Source organism: Taeniopygia guttata, chromosome 4A (genome assembly GCF_048771995.1).
Source record: "Taeniopygia guttata chromosome 4A, bTaeGut7.mat, whole genome shotgun sequence".
Lineage (NCBI taxonomy): Eukaryota > Metazoa > Chordata > Aves > Passeriformes > Estrildidae > Taeniopygia > Taeniopygia guttata.
Genome location: NC_133029.1, coordinates 16241373 through 16266577, shown reverse-complemented (window position 1 = coordinate 16266577; position 25205 = coordinate 16241373). Strand labels below are relative to the sequence as shown.

At 48.9% G+C, this 25205-nt stretch overlaps 1 protein-coding gene across 1 annotated transcript; it reads right to left on the bottom strand.

The window, feature by feature from the left end:
• Window positions 1-1400: 1400 nt before the first annotated feature.
• On the bottom strand, window positions 1401-22728 carry LOC100217869 (uncharacterized). Its single transcript, XM_004177263.6, has 16 exons — window positions 22258-22728; window positions 21440-21479; window positions 18494-18578; window positions 16766-16872; window positions 15999-16057; window positions 14865-14975; window positions 12480-12610; window positions 11642-11766; window positions 10576-10681; window positions 9383-9581; window positions 8503-8529; window positions 7918-7975; window positions 7382-7437; window positions 6111-6315; window positions 4474-4632; window positions 1401-2061 (listed from the first exon to the last, which is right to left on the bottom strand). Exons 1-16 carry the CDS (start codon window positions 22349-22351, stop codon window positions 1929-1931), a joined length of 1695 nt encoding a protein of 564 aa, XP_004177311.5. The 5' UTR covers window positions 22352-22728; the 3' UTR covers window positions 1401-1928.
• Window positions 22729-25205: the final 2477 nt, after the last annotated feature.

Genomic DNA, 25205 nt, shown 5'->3' with positions numbered 1-25205 from the left:
GGAGGTCAGGCAGTGGGTGCGAACAGCCCTGGCCACCCCTGGAGAGGCACCAGGGACACCTGAGCGTGCAAAGGTGGGAGGAATGTCCTGGTTTGGGGGCAGCTCCACTCACCTGGGAGCAGCGTTCCTGATCCAGGCAGGGAAAGGCAGCTCAGAGGGGGCTGGGGGCACTGCCTGCCCCTGCAAGGCCAGAGCTGTGCTGGGAAAGCCAGCTCGCCTCATCCCCACCAAACCCAATGCAGGTCCGAGGGAGGCTGGGCAGGGCCTGGGCCCTCTCCCCTGGATTTCTCCTCAAGTTCATCCTATTCCCCTAAAAGCTTTTGGGCACTCCCAGCTGAAGCCCTGCCCTGAGAGAAGCTGCCAGGAGGATTCCCTTGTTCCCTGCACACCCAGTGCCAGCAGCTGGGAGTGCTGCAGCTTGCAGAGCTGCCCAGGGGGCAGTGAGTGATATCCCTAAATCTGGGCTCCACCGTGGCTGCAGAGGCAGGAACAGCCTGCAGCCTGATCCCAGCTAACCCTGGCTCAGTGCACACACATTTCCCAGGAGCTCAAGCACATTAAAAAACCCCATGAAAACCAAAACCCAGCAGAAGTCCCAGTTCTCCTCCTCCTCCCCTGGGCTCTGCAGTTACAAACCCATCACTGCACTGTCACAATGCTGAACCCAAACCAAAGGGCTCTCCTGGCATAGGTTGGACACTTCCCAGCACACTCAAGACTTCCAAGATTACAATACCAAAAAATACAAAACATTTCAGAACCGTATTATTTTAGGACAAATATTCCAGACAGTTTTAAATAACAAGTCAAAGGAAAATGAGACATTTGTGGATGCACACGAACAGAAGGGCAGGATCCTAACGACCAGATAGATGAAAACCCCTCAAAATTATTTCCCCTGTTCTTCCCACCCAGAAACATCTCTGTTGCCCCTTCTCCAACCAATACTAAATCCAAAGAAACTTTGGAATTTGACTAAATTTATTTTGGGATCTAAGGGAAAGGAATGCATTGGACAGGAGTGTTGGTGATACCCAAATAGAAACGCCAGTCCCACGAGGGCAAACTGCAAACTGGGACTTGGTGTTCTCTACTGCACTCTAGGTTATTCAGTCAACTCTTAGTAAAAAAGGAAATAAAATAGTTAAGTCAAAAGAATTAAAGAGAAATTCATGCTCTTGCTATGGATCTTCATTGATTCCCCACGCAGGGGTGTAACATGACAGAACTACCTTTGCAATGGATAAAAAAACCAGTTTTGGAGTCTCTGCACATGCTGTGTGAACACCCTCAGCAGCTTCTGGAAGCTGTTAAATCCAGGCAGGCCTCTGTGCCCACCTGGAGCAGATCCTGCAGCTCCTCCTGACACGCCCAGCTGGCCACGGAGAAATCAGAAGCTGTTTTTGTAGCTATAAAGAAATTTATTCGGGGATGAGACTTTTCACTACTGGACACCAGGCTCTAAGCTGGCTCCTGGGATCTAAGTCACGCTGTTCTTTGGACAATAAATTTCAAGTTGCACTTACTGTCCTAGTTCTGAAAAAGGAATGATGATGAAAAAAAGAACCAAGAACTATGACCTAATTGCGTTAGTTTCAGCTGAAGCCATCTTCCATCAGAAACCATAGGATCTGATACACCAAAGTTCTCCCTAGGGATGTGGATGAGTAGAGTAGCTCAGTGCTTTGTAACTAGTACTGCTGTATTGTCTTGTATCAAAAACAAACAAAAAAAGGAAGTTTAAGGGCACGTGCAGCCTCAGCTCCTGAAGCACTGCTGGCTGTGCCATGGCTCGCCCAGTCAGCCTCTTCCCTTGGAAAAAGGTAAAAAATAATAATAAAAAAAAATCACCCCCCAGCCAAAACATCACCAATTCCATGCTGGTTCCACAGGAGAGAGCTCCTGCCGAGGGCTGATGGGGGGCTGGCTCACTCCTTGGTGTCCTGCTCCTCGCCCTCCTGGGCACCGTCCTCGCTGGCCTCCTTCTCCTCCTTGCTCCGCTTGTTCTTTTTGTGCTTGTGGCGCCGGTGGCTCTCGCCCTCCTCGCTCTCGTGCTGCTTCCTGAGCGGGGAACAGAGGGACAAAGTGACATCAGACACAGCCCTGCCACAACAGGGACCCAGGGATGGGAACAGGGGCTTTGATCCCCACCTGAGGGAGCCACATCAGCAGTGCCACGCTGGGGATTTTTGGGATGCATCAGCACTGCCACACTGCCACTGCCACACTCACACACTGCCACTGACGCACACTGTCACACACACTGCCACTGCACAGCCACTCCTGGCAGTATCCACAGCAGCACCTTGCTTTTCTTCCACTCCTGAGTGAGCTCCAGCAACTCTGACACAGCACCGAGGCTGAGAGAAGGACGAGTCCTAAACCCGAGACGTGTTTGAAACTTTCACTCCCCTGAATGTGCTGGGGAAATCCCTGGACTAGAGGCAGCAAAGGGATCAGTGGAGCGAGAGAAATGTGGGTTCCCCATGGGAGGCAGATCCTGTTTCTACTTCTGCTGACTCACCCCTGACCTGGCTCTTCACTGGCTTTGTGCTTGAGAACTCCTTTATCTCACCCAGGTTTCCAGATGTGGGTGGATAACTGGGGATGTGTACCCAGGATTTCTGTGATGTGGGAGCAATCCCAGGCAGAAGAGGCTGAGCAGGCCCTACATGCCCTGAGCCTGTGCCCTGCCAGCTGCTCCACGGAGCCACCACAGCCCCAGGAGCAGCTCTGCCTCCCACCAGGAAAAGGGCAGAGTGCTGGTTTGGCCCCTGTGGGAGAAGATTTTCTGCTGCCTCTCTCACAGGGTCAAACCAAGGGAGCTCTCAGGAGCTGACTGTGGTGTGAAGGTGGCAGAGTTAAAGCACAGCCCAGAGTACAGAACAAGCACATGAATTTATCCCAGGATAAACTGTGACTGTGCCGGCACAGCTCCATGAGCAGGGACAGCATCAGGTGTACAGGCCAATTGTTAGCACAGCTGGAATTCCAGTTTAGCAGCGGACACTGAACTGGCTGAACCTGGCTGAAAAGCTCCTGGCTTCAAGTAATTTTCTGACTGGTTTAATAAATGGTTTCAAAGCCATTAAAGACAAAAAAAAAAGAGGAAAAATAAAAGGCTGCTGCCTCTCCACAAAACACCTTCAGCCACCTCGTGGCTGATGTGTCAGTGGTTTATGCTGGGACAATGTGACTCTCCTTTAATACTGAAACCAGCGTCAGTGATTTCCTGCAAACTGCTCAGTTTGCAGGAAGCTGGAAATGAAACCCTTTCATCTGCAGGTGCCTCAAACAGGCTCAAACCTCAGTGTGCCTCAAGCAGGGAATACCAGAATGGTTTGGGTTGGAGGGGACCATGGGCTGGGATTGCTACAGTGAGGTAGTTATCTACTCCAAGGTTTCAATTCTGAGTAAAGGAAGCTGAGAAATAACCCTAAAGCCAATGGCTTGTTTGTCTGATAGCAGCTCAGCTTCCAGTTGTTCTGTATTCAAATTTTATTGTGGTTTTAGTCTTTCTTCCTATCATTTTGCTTCCAACCCTTTAGCAATCGGTCCTTCCTTGAAAACTTACTCATCTCCTTAAGGATAAAAACAGCCTTTTTCCTCCAGTCACTGCATAAGAGTTTTTCTGACTTCAAAATAAGGGTAATGACCTACAGAGCTGACAGGAATTTCCCCTAAAAGAAGGAAGTTGACACATCAAGAAAAAAGAGCAAGAACAAGTCATTAATGGGATGTGAAGTGACACAGGACCTGAGCACAGAACCTGCCTCAGCCCAGAGAGCAGGGTGCTGCTTTGCTGGGGACTGCTCTTTCAGGAAGATCTGTTGCAAATCCATTTTCTGCAGAAAAGCTGTGGTTTCAGGACATGCTGCTCTACCCCAGAAGTTTCACACTGGTGCAGACCATCACCTCCCTCACTATCAGGCTCTGGGCAAAGGCTCTCTGCTCCCCCTGCTCAAGGGGCAATTTCTGAGTTAAACAGGCAGAAGGAAGTTCTTCACAGAAAGAGTGACTGGGCATTGGAAGGGGCTGCCCAGGGAGGTGATGGAGTCACTGTCCCTGGAGTTGTATAAAGAAATGCTGGATGTGGTACTTGGTGCCATGGTCTGGGTGACAAGGCGGTGTTGGGTCACAGCCTGGTCTCTTACAGGACTTTTCCAACCTAATTGATTCTGTGAGCTTTGCCCTGGTGCACTGAGCAGCAGGACCAAAAGCTGATGCTTCTGTCATGGCCTTGCACCTCCTTTGTGTGTGCTTTTGTTAGGATGGCAGCTCTGCTGGGAGGCTGAGCCCAGCTCAATCCCTCCTTCACCACTGAGCAGGAACTCAACCCTGAGTTGAGTTCTTTTCTCCTTTCCCTGTCCCAGAGGGCTCCTCCCGCCCGCGGCTCTCGGACAGAGGGAGCTGGGATGAGCCAGGCTGCCATTCCACCCGGGAGGACGGAATTCCTGCCCAGCACTCACTGACCTGCGGGAGGATTTGTGTTTGCTGCCGTCGTCCTTGTCGCGGTGGCGGCGCTCGCGGTGCCGCTCCTCGCGCTCGCGGCTGCGGTCGCGGCTGCGCCGGTAATCGCGCTCGAAGTCGTAGCTGCGCTCGCGGCTGTAGTAGCGGTACCGCTCGTCGTCACTGCGGGGACAAGGGACACGTGGGCACAGGGACACGGCCCTGGGCAGGGCTGAAACTGCCCTCACCAGCAACATCTGGCACCTTTCACTGACCGGGGTGCTCCTGAACACCCGCAACAGGAGCACAGCGCTCACACGCGCCTCTCACTGCACTCCCCCAGCTGCTGGGCTTCCCTCAGCACAGACATCACAGACAACCTCTCATCCTTGGGTGTAAGGGGCTCTTCTCTTCCCCACAAGCTCAAAACATCAAACTGTGAGCACAGCTTTCTGTCTGCACCTCTCTACCTGCTCAAAGCACCCAGGAGTGGGCAGAGTGTACCCCAAACTGAGACACACCCCACACTGCCCTGCACATCCCCTGGGCAACTTCTGACAGCCAAAATCCAAAGGGTTAACTCTGTGAAACCAGTACTCGGACTTGGGAGAGGGGACATCACAGACATTGTTCTGACACTCCTGGAAAGAAGCTGGACAAATAAATGTCCAGGGTCAATCAGCTGGGAGTGCTCCAAAGGACTGCACAGCCACTTGCCCTGCTTTGACCTGCACCAGGGTGCTCCACACCACCCAGAAATGCCAGCAATGTGCTCAGGAGTGTTGATCCCAGGCCTTGGCTCCAGCATGGACCAGGAAGTGGGGGAGTCTGAGATCTTCCAATTTTAGCAAGTTTGTCTTCTGCTCTCTTCCCCACCACCCTCCCATCCACAGTGCCCTAGAGCTTATAAAGGAAAAAAAATATTAGGAGCACACTGCCTTGTTTGCTCCCTCCCTGGGCTGGGAAGCTCCCCAGCAGGAAGTATCCTGTGCCAGGAATGCACATTCTGATCATGTTTTGAATGATTATTGACATTTCTGAGCCTGAAGCCTGCAAAACACCAACTCTGCTGCTGACTGAACACCAAAGGGATGGGTTTGGGAAGTCTCTCTGCAACCCAGCCTTCACCTTAGATGAACACAGGGAGGCTCCAAGCCTCTTGCTCTTCCCCAAGTGCTCCTGGCGCTGCTGTCAGCTGAGGCCACAGCAGATCCCACCAAGGTGGTCTCTCCAGTCCTGCTCCCATTTCCTGGCTGACTCCCAGGGAATGGCACTCCCAGCCCCACAGGAGAGTGGAGCAGAGCAGGCTGTTTGTCCTTTGATCTGACAGTGACATTTAGAAGACAAGAAACAGCAGCTCCTGCAGCCAGTGCTTCACACCGAACTGTGAAACTCTGAGTAAACACAGAGGGGCTATTTCATTGACTGGCCTCGTGGGAGAGCAAGAGGAACTGGTTCTGCTGGATTTAAACAAAAATGCCAGACCCAGAGACAGGAAATCAGCCAGTGACACAGCTCCTGGTCTGTGCTGTAGAATTGATCCAAAGGAGCTCTTCCTCAGACATTTCAGAGAACTCAGCTGGTGTCCTCTACAGCCCAACCCTTGGCACACACCCTGCGGCACCCCGGGCTGCCCGGAGCAGCAGCAGGGCAGCACTCACTTGTTGTATTCACTGGTGGTCGGGGTGCGGTCCCGGTCCCGGTCTCGCTCCCTGTCCCGCTCGCGCTCCCGCTCTCGCTCCCTGTCCCGCCTGGAGCCCGAGTACTCCCAGTGGCTGCTGCTGGAGCTGCTCGTGCCCTTGTCCACCGTGGTCACCCAGGGCGTGTGGGACGTGGAGATGGGGGGGTAGCTGATGAAACCTGAATCTGCAGCCAGAGAGCAGAACCCTCCGTCATCCAGAGCATACCCTGCACCCACTCTGTCCCTCCCTTTCCAAAGATCCCCTCTGGCAGCAGAGCTGGATCCAAGGAGACAATGGCCCAGCTCCCTGCTGTCCTTCCCCTTTGTTTCCAGCAATTTGCTAAGAACAGGGAACTCCTTCTCCCTGAGGAAGGCCCAAGAGCAGGCATTTACAGGCAGCACTGCACAGTCTCTGCCAGCCCTAGGCTCTTGGTCACCTGTACCAGGTCCCACTTCCCACCAGCTACCTTCTGCTCTAGAGTGGCACCTGGGGGGGGCCAGGGCCACCAGCTGCCAGTGAAGGATGTCACCTGGGGAGCCCAGAGCCACCAGTATTTCCCAGGCAGAGGTGGCCAGCTGGACCAGCAAAGTCATATCCCAAAGCAGTGCCACATCTGGCAGCACTGGAGGCTCCTCTCCTTGGGAAGGGCTGGCACTGCCACTCCTCCAACCCTGTCCTGCAGGGAAGCACCACAGGGCTCCCTGTTCTTCCACTGCTCAGCACTGCCAGGAGGAGCCACTGCTGGTCACTACAGGACTGGGAGAGAACTGGGGCTGCACCAGGGAATGGAATCTGCCAAAATCCTGGCACTGCCTCTCCCATGACAAAACCACAGGAGATGGTGCCTGTAGGCAAGGGAGAGGAGGGATTCAAAAGCTTGGGGAAGAGATGCCAAGCTCAGTAGTTGTGAAGGGTTGTGCTAATTCCCAAGGGTGGGGAAAAGGGAGAGTGTGAGTGAGGGTGAGCACTGGTGTGTGCAAACAGAGAAGAGAAGACACTGCTGAGGCACTGGGGAAGCTTCTCTGTGCTGGGGATCTGCCCTGAACAGTAATCTGGGCCTCAGCACTGCATCACCACACCTGCAGAGCACTCAGAGCAGCACACCCAGCATTCCCTCCTGACTGGGACTGTCTGGGACACAGCAAGAGCCTGGAGCTGACACTGTGTGTGTCAGCCTCAGAAAAGGCTGGGCTGCCAAGAGCCAGGGAAGAGAGAGAGCAGCAGTTGGATGTGTCCTGCCCGGGGCTCACCTGCAGAGTTGTAGCCAAAGGGAGGTGGCTGCCTGTTGTTGTAGCTGGCTGGCTGCCTTTGGGAGAGAAAAGGGGGTGAGTTACTGACATCAGGGACCCCCACAGCTCTGGCTGTGCTGCAGCTTCACCCTGTTTTTCCTGGAGGTCTGTGGAGCTTTCTTATGGGAATCCCACTACCAGAAATGCTCACAGGTTTTGCACAGCTTCCAAACCTGCCATAATCCCACTGCTTACCCTGGGAAAGCACCACTGCTCACAAACTACTCACTGAGCATCTTCAGAGGAAGTATCTGCAGTAACAAATCATGCCATGAACTACTCTAGGCTTTACCTAGATTTTATTGGCTCCTTCTTGTGCCTTGAATATGACAAATCTAGGTGAATGCACAGAGGATTTCTGACAGACCCTGCTCTCCCCCACCCCAACTCAAGACCAGACCATGCATCCCCAGCACTGATTTTGGACCTGTTCTCCTCCCTCTCTCCCTCCAGGGGAGCTGCTCCCATGGTGTGATCTTACCCAGGTGTGGTCTTACCCATCCAAGGTTGGGATGAGGAGAGCTGGTGGTGGTGCCAGAGGTGGTGGGAACAACCCTAGACACAGAAGGGTAAATCAGCACCAAGATCTTGCAGCTCCACAAGTGCTGTTCACAGTCAAAAACCATTAAAGCATCTTTTTACTCTAAACAAGGCCTGTTTACAATGGAATAATTTTCCTTCAGGGAGGATCTCCTCCCCAGATTCACACCCTAAAGCTCTGTTAGTTTTGTAGGGATATGGGAAGAAAAACAAAGCAAAAACTACCTTCTGTTTTGTTTTATAAATACAGAACATAAGATTCATCAAGGAGTAGCAATTAATTCTTACAGCCCTATGGAGGAAAAGTGGTTCTTGGGATGCAGACACATTGCATTCTGATCAGAATAAAACAATCAAGTTATTCTAACCTACAGATTTGTTTCAGAATAGAAGATAAGCAGTTCAGGTTCAATGCTCAGCTGGAGTTTATTAATCTTAAATTAGCTGTGCTCCAAACTGGTGCTATCCAGTTTCATGTTACTTAGTCTAAATGATCTGTGTGATCAAAATTTTGCTGTTATTAAGAACAAGGTAACACCTACCTGGAATTGGACCTGGAGGTGGCAGGCCTGTGGAAATAAGCAGAGAAAACAAGTGAGGACAACAAGGAAAGCATGGCCTCTCTGTACTGCATGTACTCGCTGTACCTGAAGCTAAACCTTAAAGCACAATTTTGAATAAATCTCACATACTGGAGCAGACAGAGTAGGAGAAAAATTGGTGCTACGAAGCAGGAATTTTCCCAAATTATGATCTCTTTACCTTTCTAATTTAAAATATTGCTGTTCTCTTACTCTGGGGAACTCCTTTTCTGAGTGTGAACACATGAACAATTGATTTTGTCTTCAGAACAACTGAGGGAGCTGGAGAGGAGAATCTGCTGCAGGCTCCACTCCAGTGTGTCCACCTCTATTTTGCCAATCATTTTAATCTAAGGCAGCAGGAAAAGCTACCATGGAAAATTTACTAGGGAAAAGAACCTTTGAGGGCTGCAGCACATCCTCCTCAGGCTGGACTCACTGCATGAAGTGTTCCTGCTCCTGCTCCAGGACCAGAAAAAGCCCGGAGTGTGGCCCCCTAACTTTGGCCTGGTGTATTTAAGCCAGAAGCAACAGTTCTCAGCTTCCTCCAGAGAAACAGGAACCTGCTTCTTGACAATTATCAATAAAGCAAATTGATCCATAGTACTGGAAGGTTCCCTCAGTGAAACAAAGCCCAGAGGTTTTTCTTCAAGGACCAGCTGCCATTTTCAAGTTTTCAGGACAAATATTAAATAGGCTGATGGAGACCAAACAAAAGCTGGCCAGGGGTGAGGATCTATTCCCTGAGTGCTCACCCATCCCATGGCACTGAACCATTAAATCTCTGATTTGCCCCAAGCCTGGGACATCCCAACTCGGGTTCCATGGAGTGAACACATACCTGGAGGGTGCAGGGGAGGTGGAACAGAAGTCACTGGAGGAGGAGGGTGCAGGAAGTGTGGAGGAGGAGGCCCGGCGAGCGGCGGAGGTGGAGGCCCTGCTGGTGGAGCGAAGGGCTGCTGCTGAGGAGGCTGCTGGGGCTGGGAGGGCTGCTGGGGCTGCTGGGGGGGCTGGGGCTTACTGCCATGGTCTCCCAGAACCTTAGGGAACACAGGAATGAGAAGAGAGTTTTAATCCCTTTGCTCCTGCAGCAGGGCCCTCACAGTGCTGGCAGCATCACCACAACAGGACTGAAGAGTGACCAAAATGCAGAGGCACCACAGTGACCTGAAGTGCAGCTGGCAGTGCTTGTGAGGGGGAGGAACAACAAACAACCCCTTTCCAGCCAATTCTGTCTCTTAGGCAAACTCTTCTTGTTGGCAAAATCTGGAAAACTGACTACTAAAAAAATAAATAGACCACAAAACCATGGAGAAAAACCCAAGGAATTTGGCCTAAGAAGGAAAAGGTTCCACGTTTAGGTTTTTCTGGCAAGTTAGCAGAGTTGGCAGGAGGAAGGTGGTTAAGAGAAGGGGACTTGGCAGATGGTCCTCAGACCCCGCAGCTTCCTGCCCAGGAACCAGTGAGAACATTATGGTCATACACTGGGCAGGCAAGCCCAGAACTGAGACCAGCTTTAAACCCAGGCTTTCATTTCTTAGAAGGGACAAGATCCAGTAACATAGGCCCAGGCTCAGTCTGAGGTGTGGGCTACACCAACTCATTTGAGACTGAATGTTACTTTACAGTACAGAGACACACTGCCCCAGGTACAAATCCTTCACTGCAGATTTGAAGATTCCAACCCCACAGTGGAAGGGAAGGGAATAATCCACAGAAGACATTCCCAGCTACACACTCCTAGGGATACTTTGGGAGGGTTGATGATGAAAGAACTCAGGCCTTAGCATTCCAAAGGGAAGACTGGTCTTTAAAGGACAAATCTGGCTCATAGCAAGACCAAGCTTTTAACCCAGAAATTAACTAAGCCTGCAGAAGGGAATGATGCATGCACACACCTCAACAGAGTCCATACTGCTCTGCAGGTATGAACTGGACATAGGAGGTCAGAAACACATACCCATTTGCCCAGGGTTCACCAGAAGTGCAATAAAATCAGCAATTTGTCAAGGCAGCCCCTTGCAGAGGCTTTACCTGGATGGGGTTTTCCTCCGAGGCGTGTTTATCCCGGCGTCTCCCTTCCACCCTGCGGATTGTGCCTGCCTGGCCCCCGATCACATCAATGGTCCCACCCAGCTTCCTGGTACAAAGCAAAGGCATCTTTTTAGGCTCAGAAGCACCAGAAGGAGCAATTTTCCCTGATGTCAGCAGATTTCTTTCATGCTTTCTTTCCCACCAAGAAATCATCTCTCAAATGGTGACAAGAAGCCAAGGAGAAGCCCATTTGAATTCCTGAACAATTTCCCTCTGAGCAGGGGTGAGTCTGGGCTCTCTGAACACCCAGAAATGTCATCCAAAGAACCACCAGGAACAGGTGCAAAAACAGGGATTACACACCGGGACAGAAATGCTCCCAAAATGCTCAAATCCAACAGACTGAGCAGAACTCTAATGCTCATCCTTGAAGCACAGAGTTGGATCCCAGATAAGGGATAAAATTGGGATGCAGGGCTGCTTTCTGCAAGGCAGGTGTGCAAAAGCTGTTTTGTGAATGAAGCAACAGAAACACCCTGAGCCCAAAGCTCTGGCTCATCTGATGTGTTCTTCTGAAGCTTTTGATAAAACCCCATCGATCTCCTAAGTGGTTTCCCCAGCAGAGGCTGCCCCTCAGAATGACTCAGTTGTTTTACCACACATCCAGCAGTGCTGCACACAGGCTCAGGAACCAAGAGCTCCTCTTATCCTCTGCCAAACTCATAATCCACTTCCACTTGAGGAGGCAAAGATTAACATCGTGGGAGTAGGAATAAACCAAGCAAGCACAAGCAATGTCAGCAGTGTGAGCCCTCAGAGCTGAGGTGTTTGCCTGGCTCCTTCCACTCCCAGAGATGTGTCCCATCAGCTGGGATCCAGGATTCCCTCCCTGTGCCAAGGAGGGGGAATGGACAGGCAGAGGTTGCACTGCTGGAGGTGACACTGGAATGAGTGACCACAGCAGCTTCCTGCCAAACTTAAAAGCTTCTCTTTGAGGCTTTAGGAGACTCATACATGGCCCAGGTGGTTCTCAGATGCCCCTATGAGAAACATGCTCCTCTCCTACCTGTTGGGAGGAGGCCCAGCCTTCATTCGTCCTCCCACCAGAGCCAAGAAGTCTGTTTTGAACTCTGTTTTGATGATGTTGCTTTCCACTTCTTTTTCAGCATTTCCTGTTCTTCCCTGCTGAACCTATGGAATGTAATAGATAACACAAGGGTGTTGTGCCCTTCTTTCAACTGAATGGAGCACCAGAGATTAACCCGCAGCAAAAGAAAAGGAACAGTCACAGTAACCTATTCTTCAGTCAAGGCAGAGGCATTTTTGTCAGATAATGGCTGTTCCAGCCTCACCCTGCCATCCACTGTCTCCCATAAGAAGTCCTGTTATGAGTTTATTAAACTGGTATCACTTTCCATGGAGTCACTAAGTCAAAACTGGAATGAGCAATACTTGCTATACTGACAATTGGATGAAATTCTGATGGCCACCATGGACTCTTGAAAGGTTGATGGCCAAAGCAGTCTACAAACACAAAAGGCAGCCACACCACTGCAGCAGGCTCCAGCAGTAAGCAAAACAACCCTGAGGGCTCAGCTCCTCTCCCTTCTCTCATCCAGAGGGTTTTCCAAGCAAATACCCCTATTAATCAACTGGAAATTCACTCTAGTCTTCCCGCTGTAGTGGTTCAAACTTGCCAAGCTAATGGAACTATTCCTTCCACACAGAAAAGATTTTCAACAGAGATTTAATCTTTAAAGATTCATTTTTGCATTTCTCCTTGCTGAAAGAACACAGAACAGTTCAGAACTAACGTATCTCCTGCTCCTACACCCTCATCTTTCTGACTACAAACACAATCCCAGTTTTCCTGGAGCCAGGAGCAGGAGTCACACGTCACCCACCGTGATCTTGTTCTCAGTGCTGATAGGAGGAGCAGGGTCCAGCCCCAGCTGAAGCCGCCGCTGCTTTTCACAATAAGCTTTCCATGTTTCTTCATTGAATCCATAATTAAAATAATCAGAAAGATCAGCACCTGGCAGAAGGAGCAGGAGTTAACACACAGGTTCTGCACACTTGCACTCTCAAGCTGTCCTTTAACTGCTTATAAAAAGGGTTGAGGCAACAAAAGTTTTCCAAAGAGCCCAGTTTGTGCCCTTCCCTGCCAGAAAGCTGTGGGTGCCACAGAGGAGACAGTGGCTGCACCTTGGGTGGGAGGGGAACATGGCCCGAGCAGCAGTGGGACCCCCTGGGACACACAGGGCAGCAGTGGGACCCCCTGGGACACCCAGGGCAGCACCTCCACAGGCCACTGGGAGCTCCCTGCAATCACTTATTCACCAACCTGATTTTTTTCAGGCTGGCTTTTTCCAACTGTCCACATGAGTTGAGTGCTGAGCACAGCACAGGAGTGACAGTTCCAGCCCCCACAACAAAAACGGGGTGGAGCCATGGAACCTTTTTCCTGGCAGAACTAAGCCCACATATTCCCCCCGCAACCATCACTGCCTTTGCTGTTTTGAGAGGAGATTTTTGGGGCTCACCCATTTTGTGAAAGGCAGCTGAAGCGTAAGGTTTTTATTGATGCATCCCAGACTACACAAGTAATTACAGTTCAGTCACAACCCTAATTAGCCATCCCAGAGTGTTATCTCCCACTGCCAGTCTCCTGTGCAATGTGCTAATTCAGCACGAGCACCTCTGAATAACAGAGGTGACCACACACTGCTTGCCAAGAAACCAGAGCTGCAGAGGGGCAATCCCAGCTGCAGGAATTACAGGAGCACCCCTCCCACCTCCCAGCACTACAAAGCACCTCCTGCCCCGCTGAGGTGTCCCTCAAACATCCCCCATGCAAAGATATTCCTACACAGACCAACTCCAACACAAAGAGCTGCTACAAGAGTGAAGCAAAACTCTGCCCAAGCTGGGCTTGGTTTAACTGTGAGGTCTAAGGAGTGAGGTTTATCTCCTGGGTTGGCCACTCTTCCTGCTGTACCACCCAAACATGCAAAATGCATCCACACCGACTCAGCAACACAACATTTACTTGTTGATTTTATCAGCCTCTATTTCAGACCTCTATCAGTTCTTCCACACAGGATTTCTCCTTCCACTCCCTCATTCAAAGACATACCAAGCTGTTGAACAATTAACTCTAAAGGATATAAACTTGAAAGGTTGTTGAGTAATGAGCTACTTGCTATCTAAAATAAACTTACAGACCACACAGCTCTGCAGAAATCTTCCCTCTATTGCATTCCAACATTGTTTTAGGGCCAGCTGGCTCTATTTTGGTCCAGGGATGTCAGCATGGCCACAACCATGTCCACGCTTTATCTTTGAACTTCACTGCATTCTTTCTAACTCATTTTCTTCCCATCCCCTCTGTCTCACTTCGCAATCAAGGAGAAATCCCTGCAGAAGAAAAGCTTCTGTTCCATTCTGCCTGCACTATTGGCAGGGTGTTTCAGTGCTCATTTGATACCTGGACACGCCCATGGAGCTTTCAGCACTGGAGCGCCCTTCATGTGGGCAAGAGATACCCAGACCATGTCACAGGCAACCTCAGGAAAGCTCTACTTACTCAGCACAGCAATATTGCTGAAAGAGAAATAAAATACAGGGGCTGGCAGGGAGAATAATGATGGCTGAGAAAAGGCAAGTGGACTTTCTGTTTCAGCTGACATTTCATCACAGCACATTTTATGAGAGTGGCACAGCAAAAATCTGGATGTCTAGTTCCTTCAATTACTTTTGTATCAGAAGAAAAACAACAGCTGATTTGTAGCAGCTATAAGAGGAGAAACCTCCCTCATACAAAAGTGTGGGCAGCCCCAGGACCCAAATGAGGAGGGACCACAGGGACAACTCTGGGCTTGGCCTGGGGACACAGAACAAGCTCCTGCACAGGAAGAGGAAAACAAATATCAACACCCAAATCCTGACCCCACTCAGCTGCCTTTAAGGCCAAACATTATTGGATTGGTGTCAGTGCAATGTTCTCGGGAAGTAGGGAATTAATAAAATAGACCGTTTAAAAAAATAGCTGTTCCCTTCAGGGAAGTTCAATTACTAGAATAAATGCAACCCAATTTTACGTAGAGAGCGGCTTGTTCAATCAGTAAATGCCATTGACTGTCTAGCAGGCAGCAGAGACTGAGCAACACACATTGTTCCAGCTTCCCTGTTCCCTGGCAACAATAAATGAACAGAAATTACATGTGAAAATAAAGAGACACAACTAGAACTGCAGAAAATATTTACCACAAGGAATTATGAGGCCTCACCTGGTTTCCTCCACGGTTTGTCTTCAAATGAATCCAAATCCACTTCTATCACAGGCAATCCATTTATATTCCCTGCGGCATCCAAGTCAATACCTTTGGGCTGCAACTTGGCTTTGGGGAGAGAGGGACTGTTACAACTTTTAATGCAATGCCTTTAATCCACTCATTTGCTCAGCAAATTATTCCAGCAAAAACTAAGCACTGCAGTGAATTAATCACCGGGTTTACAACACGCAGGTAACCACAATCAGCTTTTTAATAAAAAAGACTCCAGTCACTCCATAAACAAACAGGGTGTGCAGCACCTGCAGCTGAACAGCAGAGAAGCAAATTCAACCCAGATTGGTACTACAGACAGAGTAAATCATTAGGACATGCATGAAATTTACCCCAAATGAAAATAAAATGAAATTATTTTTCTCCCCAGGCAAAGTATCTATTTTCCCCTCCCAAGACAGACACATTTTCTCATTACAAGAGACTTTCTCAGGATCAGTCTTTAGTGGACTAAGAGGAGTTAGCAAAAATCTGTCAGGTACAGAACCTACAAGGGGAATTTGTTCTCATTTTCTCAATCAGAAGATAATTCATTTGGATAAAGCAATTAGGAGTAGATGAAGCCCATGAAAGGACAGTCTCACATGTGTGGAAGGACAGAAACCAAGACTTAATTTACAGGAGAAACTAAACTGAATGGTGTGGAAAATTTCAGCAGCCAAATAAGCACAGCTATTACTCAAGGCCAGAGTTTGTTTCTTTTAGCATCTTACACTTCAAGTAGCTCAGGACACTGAGTTTCAGTCCTTCTCCAGAGCTGCAATGCTCAGCCCCAGTGTAACAATATATTTTAGAAATATTCTGGGGTTTTACTACAAAAGCATCAATCAATACATTTTTTTCCTAGTTTAAATAAAATTACAATCACCTAGCTCAGTGATGGATAATTAAATCACTCCATTGCACCCTGTCCTCTGGGACTGTGCTGGGAGCACTGATTTTTAGGAAATGCACTTGTTATTGCTGGTCTACACTAATTTTGTATTCTCTTAAACAGCAAAATTTGCAGCTGCTGCAGCTGTCAGTGCCAAGTAGGTGAAATACTGGAAAACTGAAGGATAAAAATAACAGCAATACCTGAAGCTGATGCTCCATAGCCTCTACCCGTTTTTAAGTTTAGATTCATAGGAGTTCCCCTATTGGAAAAGAATCACTATGTTGGCATTTGAACAAATTACTTGGCTAAAGATTCTCATGCAAAATATATTCAAGTCCTGACACCCTTCAGGAGATGCTTTAGTTCACCTGGGTTTGCTATTCAGAGTCATCCATCAGAGTGAAACCACCTCTACAACAAGAGAAGGAAATTATCCATAAAGTGGAAAAATTAGAATATGCAGCAAAGCACAGGTAAGTAATTTGTTAAAGAGGAAGGCTGCTAGCAGCAAGCAAAATGCTCTCTCAATATTTTTATTTGATGCACATTAGGCAGAGTTGTAGAAAGTATAATTTCCTGCTTCTCAAATCCAACCTTGCCATTTCTGAGCCACAGAAAATCAAACAGCTGGAAATTAGTAAATTCACAGCTTATGCAAATTCTTAGCAATACAGATTTTGGTTATGGAAGTTTTCACAGACGAGCTAAACAGAACTTCCCACCTTTGATTCTGCCCCAGGGAGCCCAGGAATTAGTAAGTTAATTTTTCAGCAGCAGCCTCATGGATTATCACTCCCATTTTACAGATGGATTCTCCAACAAGCAATTGCAGGGCAGAGCTGCCCATCAGCTCCTGAGCCGCTGTGGTGTTCTGGCCACTGCTCCCAGGAGCCAGAGCAGCCCTCAGCTCATCCCTTTCCATCCCAACATGCTGGGATCCCTCAGACCCAAACCCAGCAGTACCCACATGTAGGACGGTGCTCCCGTTTTGATGTTGCCAATTGTGACCTTCACATCATCATCATCGCTGTCACTGTCACTGTCATCCTCATCATCTTCACCACTGGGAAGGGCCTGCAACAGCACAGTCACACAGGAGCTCATCAATACACACAACCTGAGAATTCCCCAGCACAGCCAAATCTCAGGAAGCTTCTTGAACAGCCTTCAACAACAATGGGCAGCTGCCCACAGAGAAACTCCTGCGTCCTTTGAAGATTTGGCCTGACATGAAATTTGGGGAAATATTTGTGAACCTGGGGAAGGTTTAGCTCAGTTCTCAGAATTTCACCACATCCCTCAGGTTCCTCTGCCCCACTCTTTTTGAGAGTTGGGGCTTTTCTGACACGCCTCCATCACAAGGGCCATGGTCAAAGTACACAACCACAAATGAAAACCACCAAAATACATTCACCAGGCTTCACCTAAGAACCTCAAGGCAAATATTCTCCCACCACAACTTCTGTGGTAGGGAGCTGCTGAGGAGTTTGGTTTGGTTGATTTAGCACAATCAGCCCCCAAGTCACTTCACTTTACAGATTTGACTCCAGTGCAACCCCAGTGCTGGGCACAAAAGTAAAGGAATAGAAAGAGAAATCTTCCAGATGTCCAGCAAGTGCAGTTTTGTGAGAAGCACAAGCTGAATTACCACCTCACCCTACATGAGGAAGGTGTCCCTCACCCTCCCTCCTTTTGCACAGCACGTGGGTCTGTCAGAAACGAATGAACCCTCTTGCTGTGGCAGAACAGTGGCAGAAAACAAACCCATCAAAGAGTCCAGGAGAGGATATAGTAAAATGAGGCAAACCCCAGCTCAGGGAAGAAATGATGATGTCTGGCTCCAGATCAGAAGGCTGAAGGATTGCTTTATTAAAACTACACTGTAATACAGTAACACATTATTTAAAGAGATACTATACTATTCTACATACTTACTTCTTACTTACCTACCTATCAAACCCGTGACTCTCTGCTGAGAGTCCAAGACACAGCTGGATCCCATTGGTCACTGAACCCAAACAACCTTCACCAGAATCCAATCCAGCAATCACTTCAGGTAAACAATCAATATCCATACCACATTTCACATTTCAACAGGGAAAACAAAGGAGCAGAGATAGATTGTTTTCTCCTCTTCTCTCTGTGCTGCTCCAAGAAATCCTGAGAGACAGAATTATGTCTCTCTGTCCAGAGAATGAGAATGTCACAAGAGGAGGGTGGGGAGAAGCAATCCTCCTCCTCCTCCTCCTCTTTCAGCACTGAGCCACCAGAGTGGTGGCTGATTCTCAGAGGTCTGAGCCTAAACCAAAACTGATTCCCAGGATCTTGGGCTTTCTATCCCAGTGTTTCCCAGGTTTTACAGGTCCTTGAGAAGTGTCACTGAACACTGAGCTGGAACACATCATGGAACACAGCTGATAAGCTTTTCCTACCAGACTGCAGCATCAGAGACCCTGATCTGCCTCCTGAGAGGGTATGAGCAGAGCCTGCACCAGGGTTCCCTTCCCACCACTCAAAGCAGGATGACACGACAAGGCTGTTCCTGGACCCAGCTTTGGGAATGGCTGGCAGGACATCCCAACACTGCAGATATCAGGTATTAGGCAGTACCAGGATCTTTACACTCCCTGCTTGTGCCCAGGAATGCTGAGAAGTACAGAAATCCCCACTGCACTGTGGGCAGTGGGACACGTACGTGCTGGGACATCTCTCTGTCCTCGTTGTTGACAGGCCGGCTCTCCTGGGGAGCATCCTGCAGAGGGTGAGCAGATTCTGTGTGTCTGGTGGAGGGGACAGAGAAAACAAAGTGACCATGACACAGAAGAGAAAGTAGACAAGCCCAGCCTAGAGGGTCACCTACAACCAGTTCTAAAGCCTTTGCCCAGGTGACTTTCATACAATGCTTTATTCTTCTTGTGTGTTTGTTCTTCTGGCATTTGCTCAACTACCTGACAAAAAAATCCATCCTCCTGGCTTGGCTTTACTTTTGCTGGGAAGAATCAGTTTCACACATCCAGACAGCACCTGGCAGCACTCAACAGCTCAGTGACAGCTGGCTCAGCTCGGATTTGGCACAATCACAACTGATAAGAATAAGACCATAATAAGCAAAATTTCACCTCCTTCTTATGGATGCTAATAATTACACATGCATTTAGTCAGCAGCAAAGACATCTGTCCCAGCGAAATTAAAGGAAGAGTGATTTTAGTGTTTCTACGAATAGTTTACAGTAAGTAGTTAAAATTCCAAAAGGAAAAGTTTAGGGAAAAGTCATGCACCCATTCTTCTCATTCATTACAAATTAGACCTGATGAAACAATGGTCAGGTTTGGATGTACCTCCAGTTTAAGAGTTTGTACAAATGTTAACATTGTTTATTGCCCTGGCCAAGCAAAAAAGTAGAACTGATGTACACATGCTAGAAAAGAGATTGCCAAGTATTACAGAACTGAAATACAGTGAGCTAATCTGTCTCTAATGTCATAGGTAAAGCTTAGTAAAACTTAAAATAATTCTGAGTTTTTTCAAGAGAGACAATCAGAACAGCCCAGGCCAAAGAAACCCAATTCTCCACCAGTGCTTTGTGGAGTTGTTGCAATTAATTTAAAATCCCATGTCAGACAACAAACATCCACAGGATTGTTTTCAAAAATGAACAGGCAACATCTCACAGAATCCAAACACTGGTCACATTAAAGCCACTTCAGAGTGACATGAGATCCCACACAAGAAAGGCAAAATAACCCAACCCAGATGTTACTGAGTGTAAAACAAAGAACAAACAATCTGAGCACAACTGAAGCCCCATTTTGGGGAAGTCCCATACACAAAGAAATTCATCAGGCCAAGATCAAAAAGAGGGCTGAAGGCTGGGCAGCTGACCAAGCACAGGTCCCACGGGTGCCAAGTTCCTGATGTGACACCTGCACACACTGTCAGCTATAAAAGGCAGCCAAGATGTCAGAGGGAAAATCAGCCTCCAGATATTCCCATGCTGCAGACACAGGCTGTGCCATAAGGACCAAAGCACTGCAAAGCACTGGAGAAAATCTCTCTGATGAATCCATAACTTTTTGCCCAATCCAAGCAACTGAGCATTGACCTCCACCCTGAATCTCCTCAAAACTCTGAGATGCTGCATTCAGGAAGAGTGACAAGTGTTACCTTCAGCTTCAAGTCACATGAAGTGACACATCTGTGGGTGTGCATTAAAATGTATGAACTGGAGTTCAGAGAGACACTTGGGAACCAGGAGCCTTTCCATAACCTCTCTGCCTCCCAGGAATGAACCAGCTGACAGGTCCCCAGCGTTGTCTGGGCACAGAAAAATGTGGCAGAGATTTCACCTCCCCACAAGGCCAGCATAATCCTGGGCACTGCTGACAGCACAGCATGTTGGCCTCTAACACATCCCTTAGGCTTGGGAATGTCAGTGATGCTGCATCCCAAACTCTGCAGATTTCTGCTTCTGGGCTGGGGACAAACACTCCAGACAAGCCAGCAGTGCATCCCTGGAGCTGCAGCTGCTGACAGCAGAGCAGCCTAAGAGTGATTTTTCTTAAAACACCCCACAGCCCTTAATTTAGATAGATTCTCATTGTGCAACAAAGAAATATGGGGGAAAAAAGTAAAAAGAGGGGGAAAAAAAGGACAGTCAGCATGGCCACTAATATTCTTTCTTCCTACATTTTGCAGCTATTGGAGACAGTTGCTAGAAATTCAGATTTTTAGTCCTACTTTTAAAGTAAAATTACATTCAGATGAATGTGACAAGGAACAGCAGTTTTATGTAAAGCAGCTGTACATTTCTGTCTAAAAGTTGTTCCTCCTCACAAAGCTCATTTGATGTTTTTAGGTAACAATTTACCATGCTTTTTACCACTTGTTTATTTGAACAAGCTTTCATATTCCTTAAGCACAGAAGTAGGACAGTATCTGTAACAACCTCAACATTCCAGACACTGAAGCTACAATGACAATAAACACTAAACTGAACTTTGGAAGGGGCTGAAGACACACAAGCCCATTGAAAACCAAGCCTTTCTAAAAAATGTTACATTTAAAATGGCAAACAGGTAATCCTCTGCTGAGACCAAGCTCTGCTGGTGCAAAACACACAGCTACAAACAGAGGAAACATAAGCTAGGACAGACTATCCCTTCCACACATAGCAAGCCAAACTGATGATTGGTTTTATCTCCAAGTCTTACCCATAGCACTTGAGAGATCTCACAGAATGCACTGATTTGAGTGGCTCAAGATTTTAACCCAAGCTCAAAGTTTTTACCTTTCCCAATCTAAAGCACAGGTCAGTTTTAGCAATGGCAGGCTAGCACAAAGCCAATCCTCAGGGCATCATTCTTCCCAGGGAATTAAACTGGAAAGGAGATCTGGTTTGAAACAAATTGCTGAGTGAAAAAAGAAAGGGCTAAAAGTTAGTCCTATATCAAACCAGTCCACTTATCCAGTTCAGCTTCCACATCCATAAATGCCTGCTGGGGATGATCCATGGGATGGGGAAAGGACAGGCTGCTGTTCCTGGCAACAGCACTGCTCCAAAGCACTCACGGAGCTCTACTCAAGAAAGTTCAATCTTTACACCATGTGTTGTTATAATGAAAAAACAGCCTCAGGACTCACCCAGAAATTGGTCCATCTTCTTGCTTACCAGTGGTGTCATCTGCAAAAACAACAGTATGAACAAAGGAATTATTCAAGTGAAATGAAAAAAGCTAAAGTCAAGCACAAAAGGCATCACAGGTACAGAAATACCCAGCGGTGCCAAGGCACTGTAACCCAAACAACCTCTCTTTTCAACAAAGTTCAACTAGAAATGGACCAACTAAAAATCAACCCAACAAACAGCATCCATCTGCAGAGGTGATGTTACACACCAAACCAAATTCAAAATATATATCCTAAGTCTCAGAGAACAGAAGTACCTATCAGATAGGCACTGAAGTCACCTATCAAGGTCTTTATATAGAATTTTAACGTGCTAAGGAAGAAGAAACATAAAAGCATTCATGCGGAAAGCCTATCTGGAGGACAAAGATGTTTCAATAAAGTCCTGTGGTTTATACCGGCCACATCCCAGCCCCGTTAGCCCAGCGGTTCACAAGATTTGAGTGATTAGCGAACTGAAACTCTTAACAAAACATCTCGTTAACCTCCCTGCAGCAGTGTTAATGATAAAAGGACAATAACACGCCGCCACCCGCCCAAAAGAGCCGCTCAAGGGCTCCTGAGGCGAGGCCGGGGGCGGACGCGGGTCTCTCTCAGGGCCCGGGGGCAGAGGCCGGTCCCTCTGAGGGGCCCAGGGAGAGGTGCCGGTCCCTCCTTCCCTCCCTCCCGCGGGGCCGCCCCCGGTCCCGCACGGCCCCGCAGCCGGGGGCGGCCCTGAGGCGGGGCCGGGCCCGCTGCCGGCCGGAGCCCCGCGCTGCCCCCGCGGTACCTACCCCCGTACAGCCAGTGCTCCTCGTCCTCCTCCGCCTCCAGCGGCGCCGCGCCCGACACGGCGCCGGCGGCCGGCGGCTCCAGCTCGGTGGCCATGGCGGCCGCGGGGCTGCGGGGAGCGGCGGGAGGAGGAGGAGGAGGAGCGGCGGCCCCGCTCGGCTCCCGCCGGGCCCGGGCGCGGCGCTCGGGCGGGGGTTCGGCGGCCGCGCTACGGCGCCGCCATTGCTCCTTCTATGGCGGGAGGGGGGCGAGACCCCCGGCGTGGGCGCGCAGGGCCCTTGAGCCGCCCGCCCCGCGCCGCCGGCCCCTAGAGCCGCCCGCGGTGTCCCGCCGGGCCCTAATGCCGCCCGACTTCCCCGCAGGGCCCTAGCGCCGCCGGCCGCACGGAGCCGCGCTCACGGCCCCGCCGGGCCCTACCGCCGCCCTCAGAGCCCCGCCGGGCCCCGGCGCCGCTCGCCCGCCAAGCCCGCCCCGCCACCCCTGCGCGCATGCGCGGTAAGGGCGGCGCGGCCGCCGCGCCGGGCTCTCCGGTGAAGGGGTTTGGGGATCTCCGGTGAAGGGATTTGGGGATCTCCGGTGAAAGGTTTGGGGCTGTCCGCCCTCGCCCCGAGTCCCGCCGGACGGAGGCGCCGCCAGAGGAGCACGGCGAGCGGAGAAGAGCCCGAGCGGCCGCTGCGGCGCCTCCCGCTCGGAGCTCCCCCGGAGGAGTCCCGCAGCATCGCTGAGGAGGCGCTGGGCAGCACAGGACGGCTCCGTGTCGCTGCTGTCAGCTGCCCCCGAACAGCCGGGGACACATTCGGGTCTGGCCGGGTGGGGTTTGCACCTCCCAGGCCTGGCTCTGCAGCTCCTCGGTGAATGTCGAACTTCGCGGCCTGGAGATGCAGCGCCTGAGACTCTTCTGCAGCTCCTGGTTGGAGCATCACCCTCTCCTCTCCCAGAGCCCTTAACTCCATCAGGATCACAGGGAAAATTAGAGCTGATTTTAAGCACTAATTCTCACAAAAACGATTCAGAATCCTGAAGCAAGTTACGTTTTCAATGCACTAAACAGTTCCAGAAAAATCCTGGATTGAAATGTTCCCGCTCTCTGCCCTGTGGTTCTGGTGGGGCTGTGGTGCATTCCTGCTCCTTGTGCCCTGCTGGACCCTACACTGGGAATGCTGAATGAAGACACCGTAGGAACTGGAATGGCAAGTGGACATCCAAAAATCACCGGGAGTTGATGACTTCCCTGGTTACACTGATGAGATCCCTGGTTATACTGATGGACCCAGGTTAACTACAGAGGTGGAAAAGTGCTGCTCACCAACAGGCCTCAGCAGTGCCTTTCCATTTTCCACTATTTTCCATTTACAACAAAACCCAGAATTCCTTTTGCTGCTCTGTTCAGACACTTCACTGTCAAAAATGTCCAAGGAGATCGTTGTAAAAACTGTCTGGAGAATCAGTAGTTTTCAATTACCCCTCTAGGCTTGCACACCATATAATTTACAGTAAATACAGATCAGTCATCACCTTTTGATTAATATTTGCCTTTTAATTTTAAATTCTTATTAGTCTGAGAGCTACTGTAATTCCTCTCTCCAATTTTATTACCTATCCCATGGGACTAGCGCTGTTGTGAAGAAGTGTTTCTTTTCTAGCCAAAATCTCAGGTTATATTTATCACTGAGTACAAATATACAAACCTATTTCCTGCAGAAATTTTAATTTACTGAGGCTACTATAGATCATAAGTTTTACATAATGAATGTGAAATAAAATCTGAGTATGTTGAAAGGATAATTGCCTAAACACATTCAGTGATTAGGGACAATGTAGTGTTCAACAGGTTAGCTCAGACCTAAATTTGCTGTTTGCATGTTTATAAAATAACCAGATGTAAATCAACGAAGTCCAGGTAGAGTCGATGTCCTAGATAAACCACAACAAGGAAATTACTGATTCAGTCAGATGTAGAAATTACAGAAATAATTAAAGCAGGTCAGGGACTAAGTAAGTAAAAGGGCCTTTCGAAAATCATACACAAAGTTCAGACATCAATCTGGAAACTAATCATTTTAGTAAACTCAGTTGTATTAATTTTGCAGACTGAATCAGCCTGTGACAAACACTTCTACAGGAAGACTGGGAGCACAAATACAAGGAGAATTGGAGGACTGGGAGGACACAGTAATGGAAATATTGAGAGATTTGCCAGTACAAAGTGTCAGATGCTGAGTCTGGACTGATAATGAGTGTCTGCAGGGAACTTGTATAAACTACAAGTGGCTGAAGAGAAATAGCCCCAGATTTATCACAGAACAGCTATAGATCAGAAATACAATATAGCCACTAAGGAGACAAACGTGACCCTTTACATTTAATGGTTTGCATTCTTTTCACACAAGAGAGGGAACAATCCACACTGGTGCCTTTGCCATGAGCCACTAACTCGAATACTGTTCCTGGTCACTCCTATTCAAGGAAAATTAATTCAAATAAATGCAAGCAGGACTAACAGAAACAGAACTTTGCTGTTGAGAGGAGGCTAACACTTAATTTGGTCTAAGAAATGAAGGGTTTAAGTCTCCCCAAGCTTCACTAGAAAAAATTCAGCTAGAACAGTTCAAGTGATAACAGACAGAGCATTATAAATACACTGGCACAGACACCACAGCAAGCTGCTCTACCAACAGGTCTGAGACTGCCTTCCAATAGAGTCAGGGCCAAATCCCAAATATCCTTAACACAGGCCTTTGCTGCTAAGTCCGGGCAATTACATCTCCTAAAGCCCCCGAGGGGATTATCTCCTGACTCAGCCCCTCATCCCGGTTTGGCTGAACATCCCAGAAACATTCCCTGCGTTTCTCAGCCAACATCCAGGATCAGCTCCATGCTCCAGCAGCCCTGGGTTTGCCCAAAACAACTTCCAACAAAAACATTGCACATGCCCCTTTCAGTAATGCAT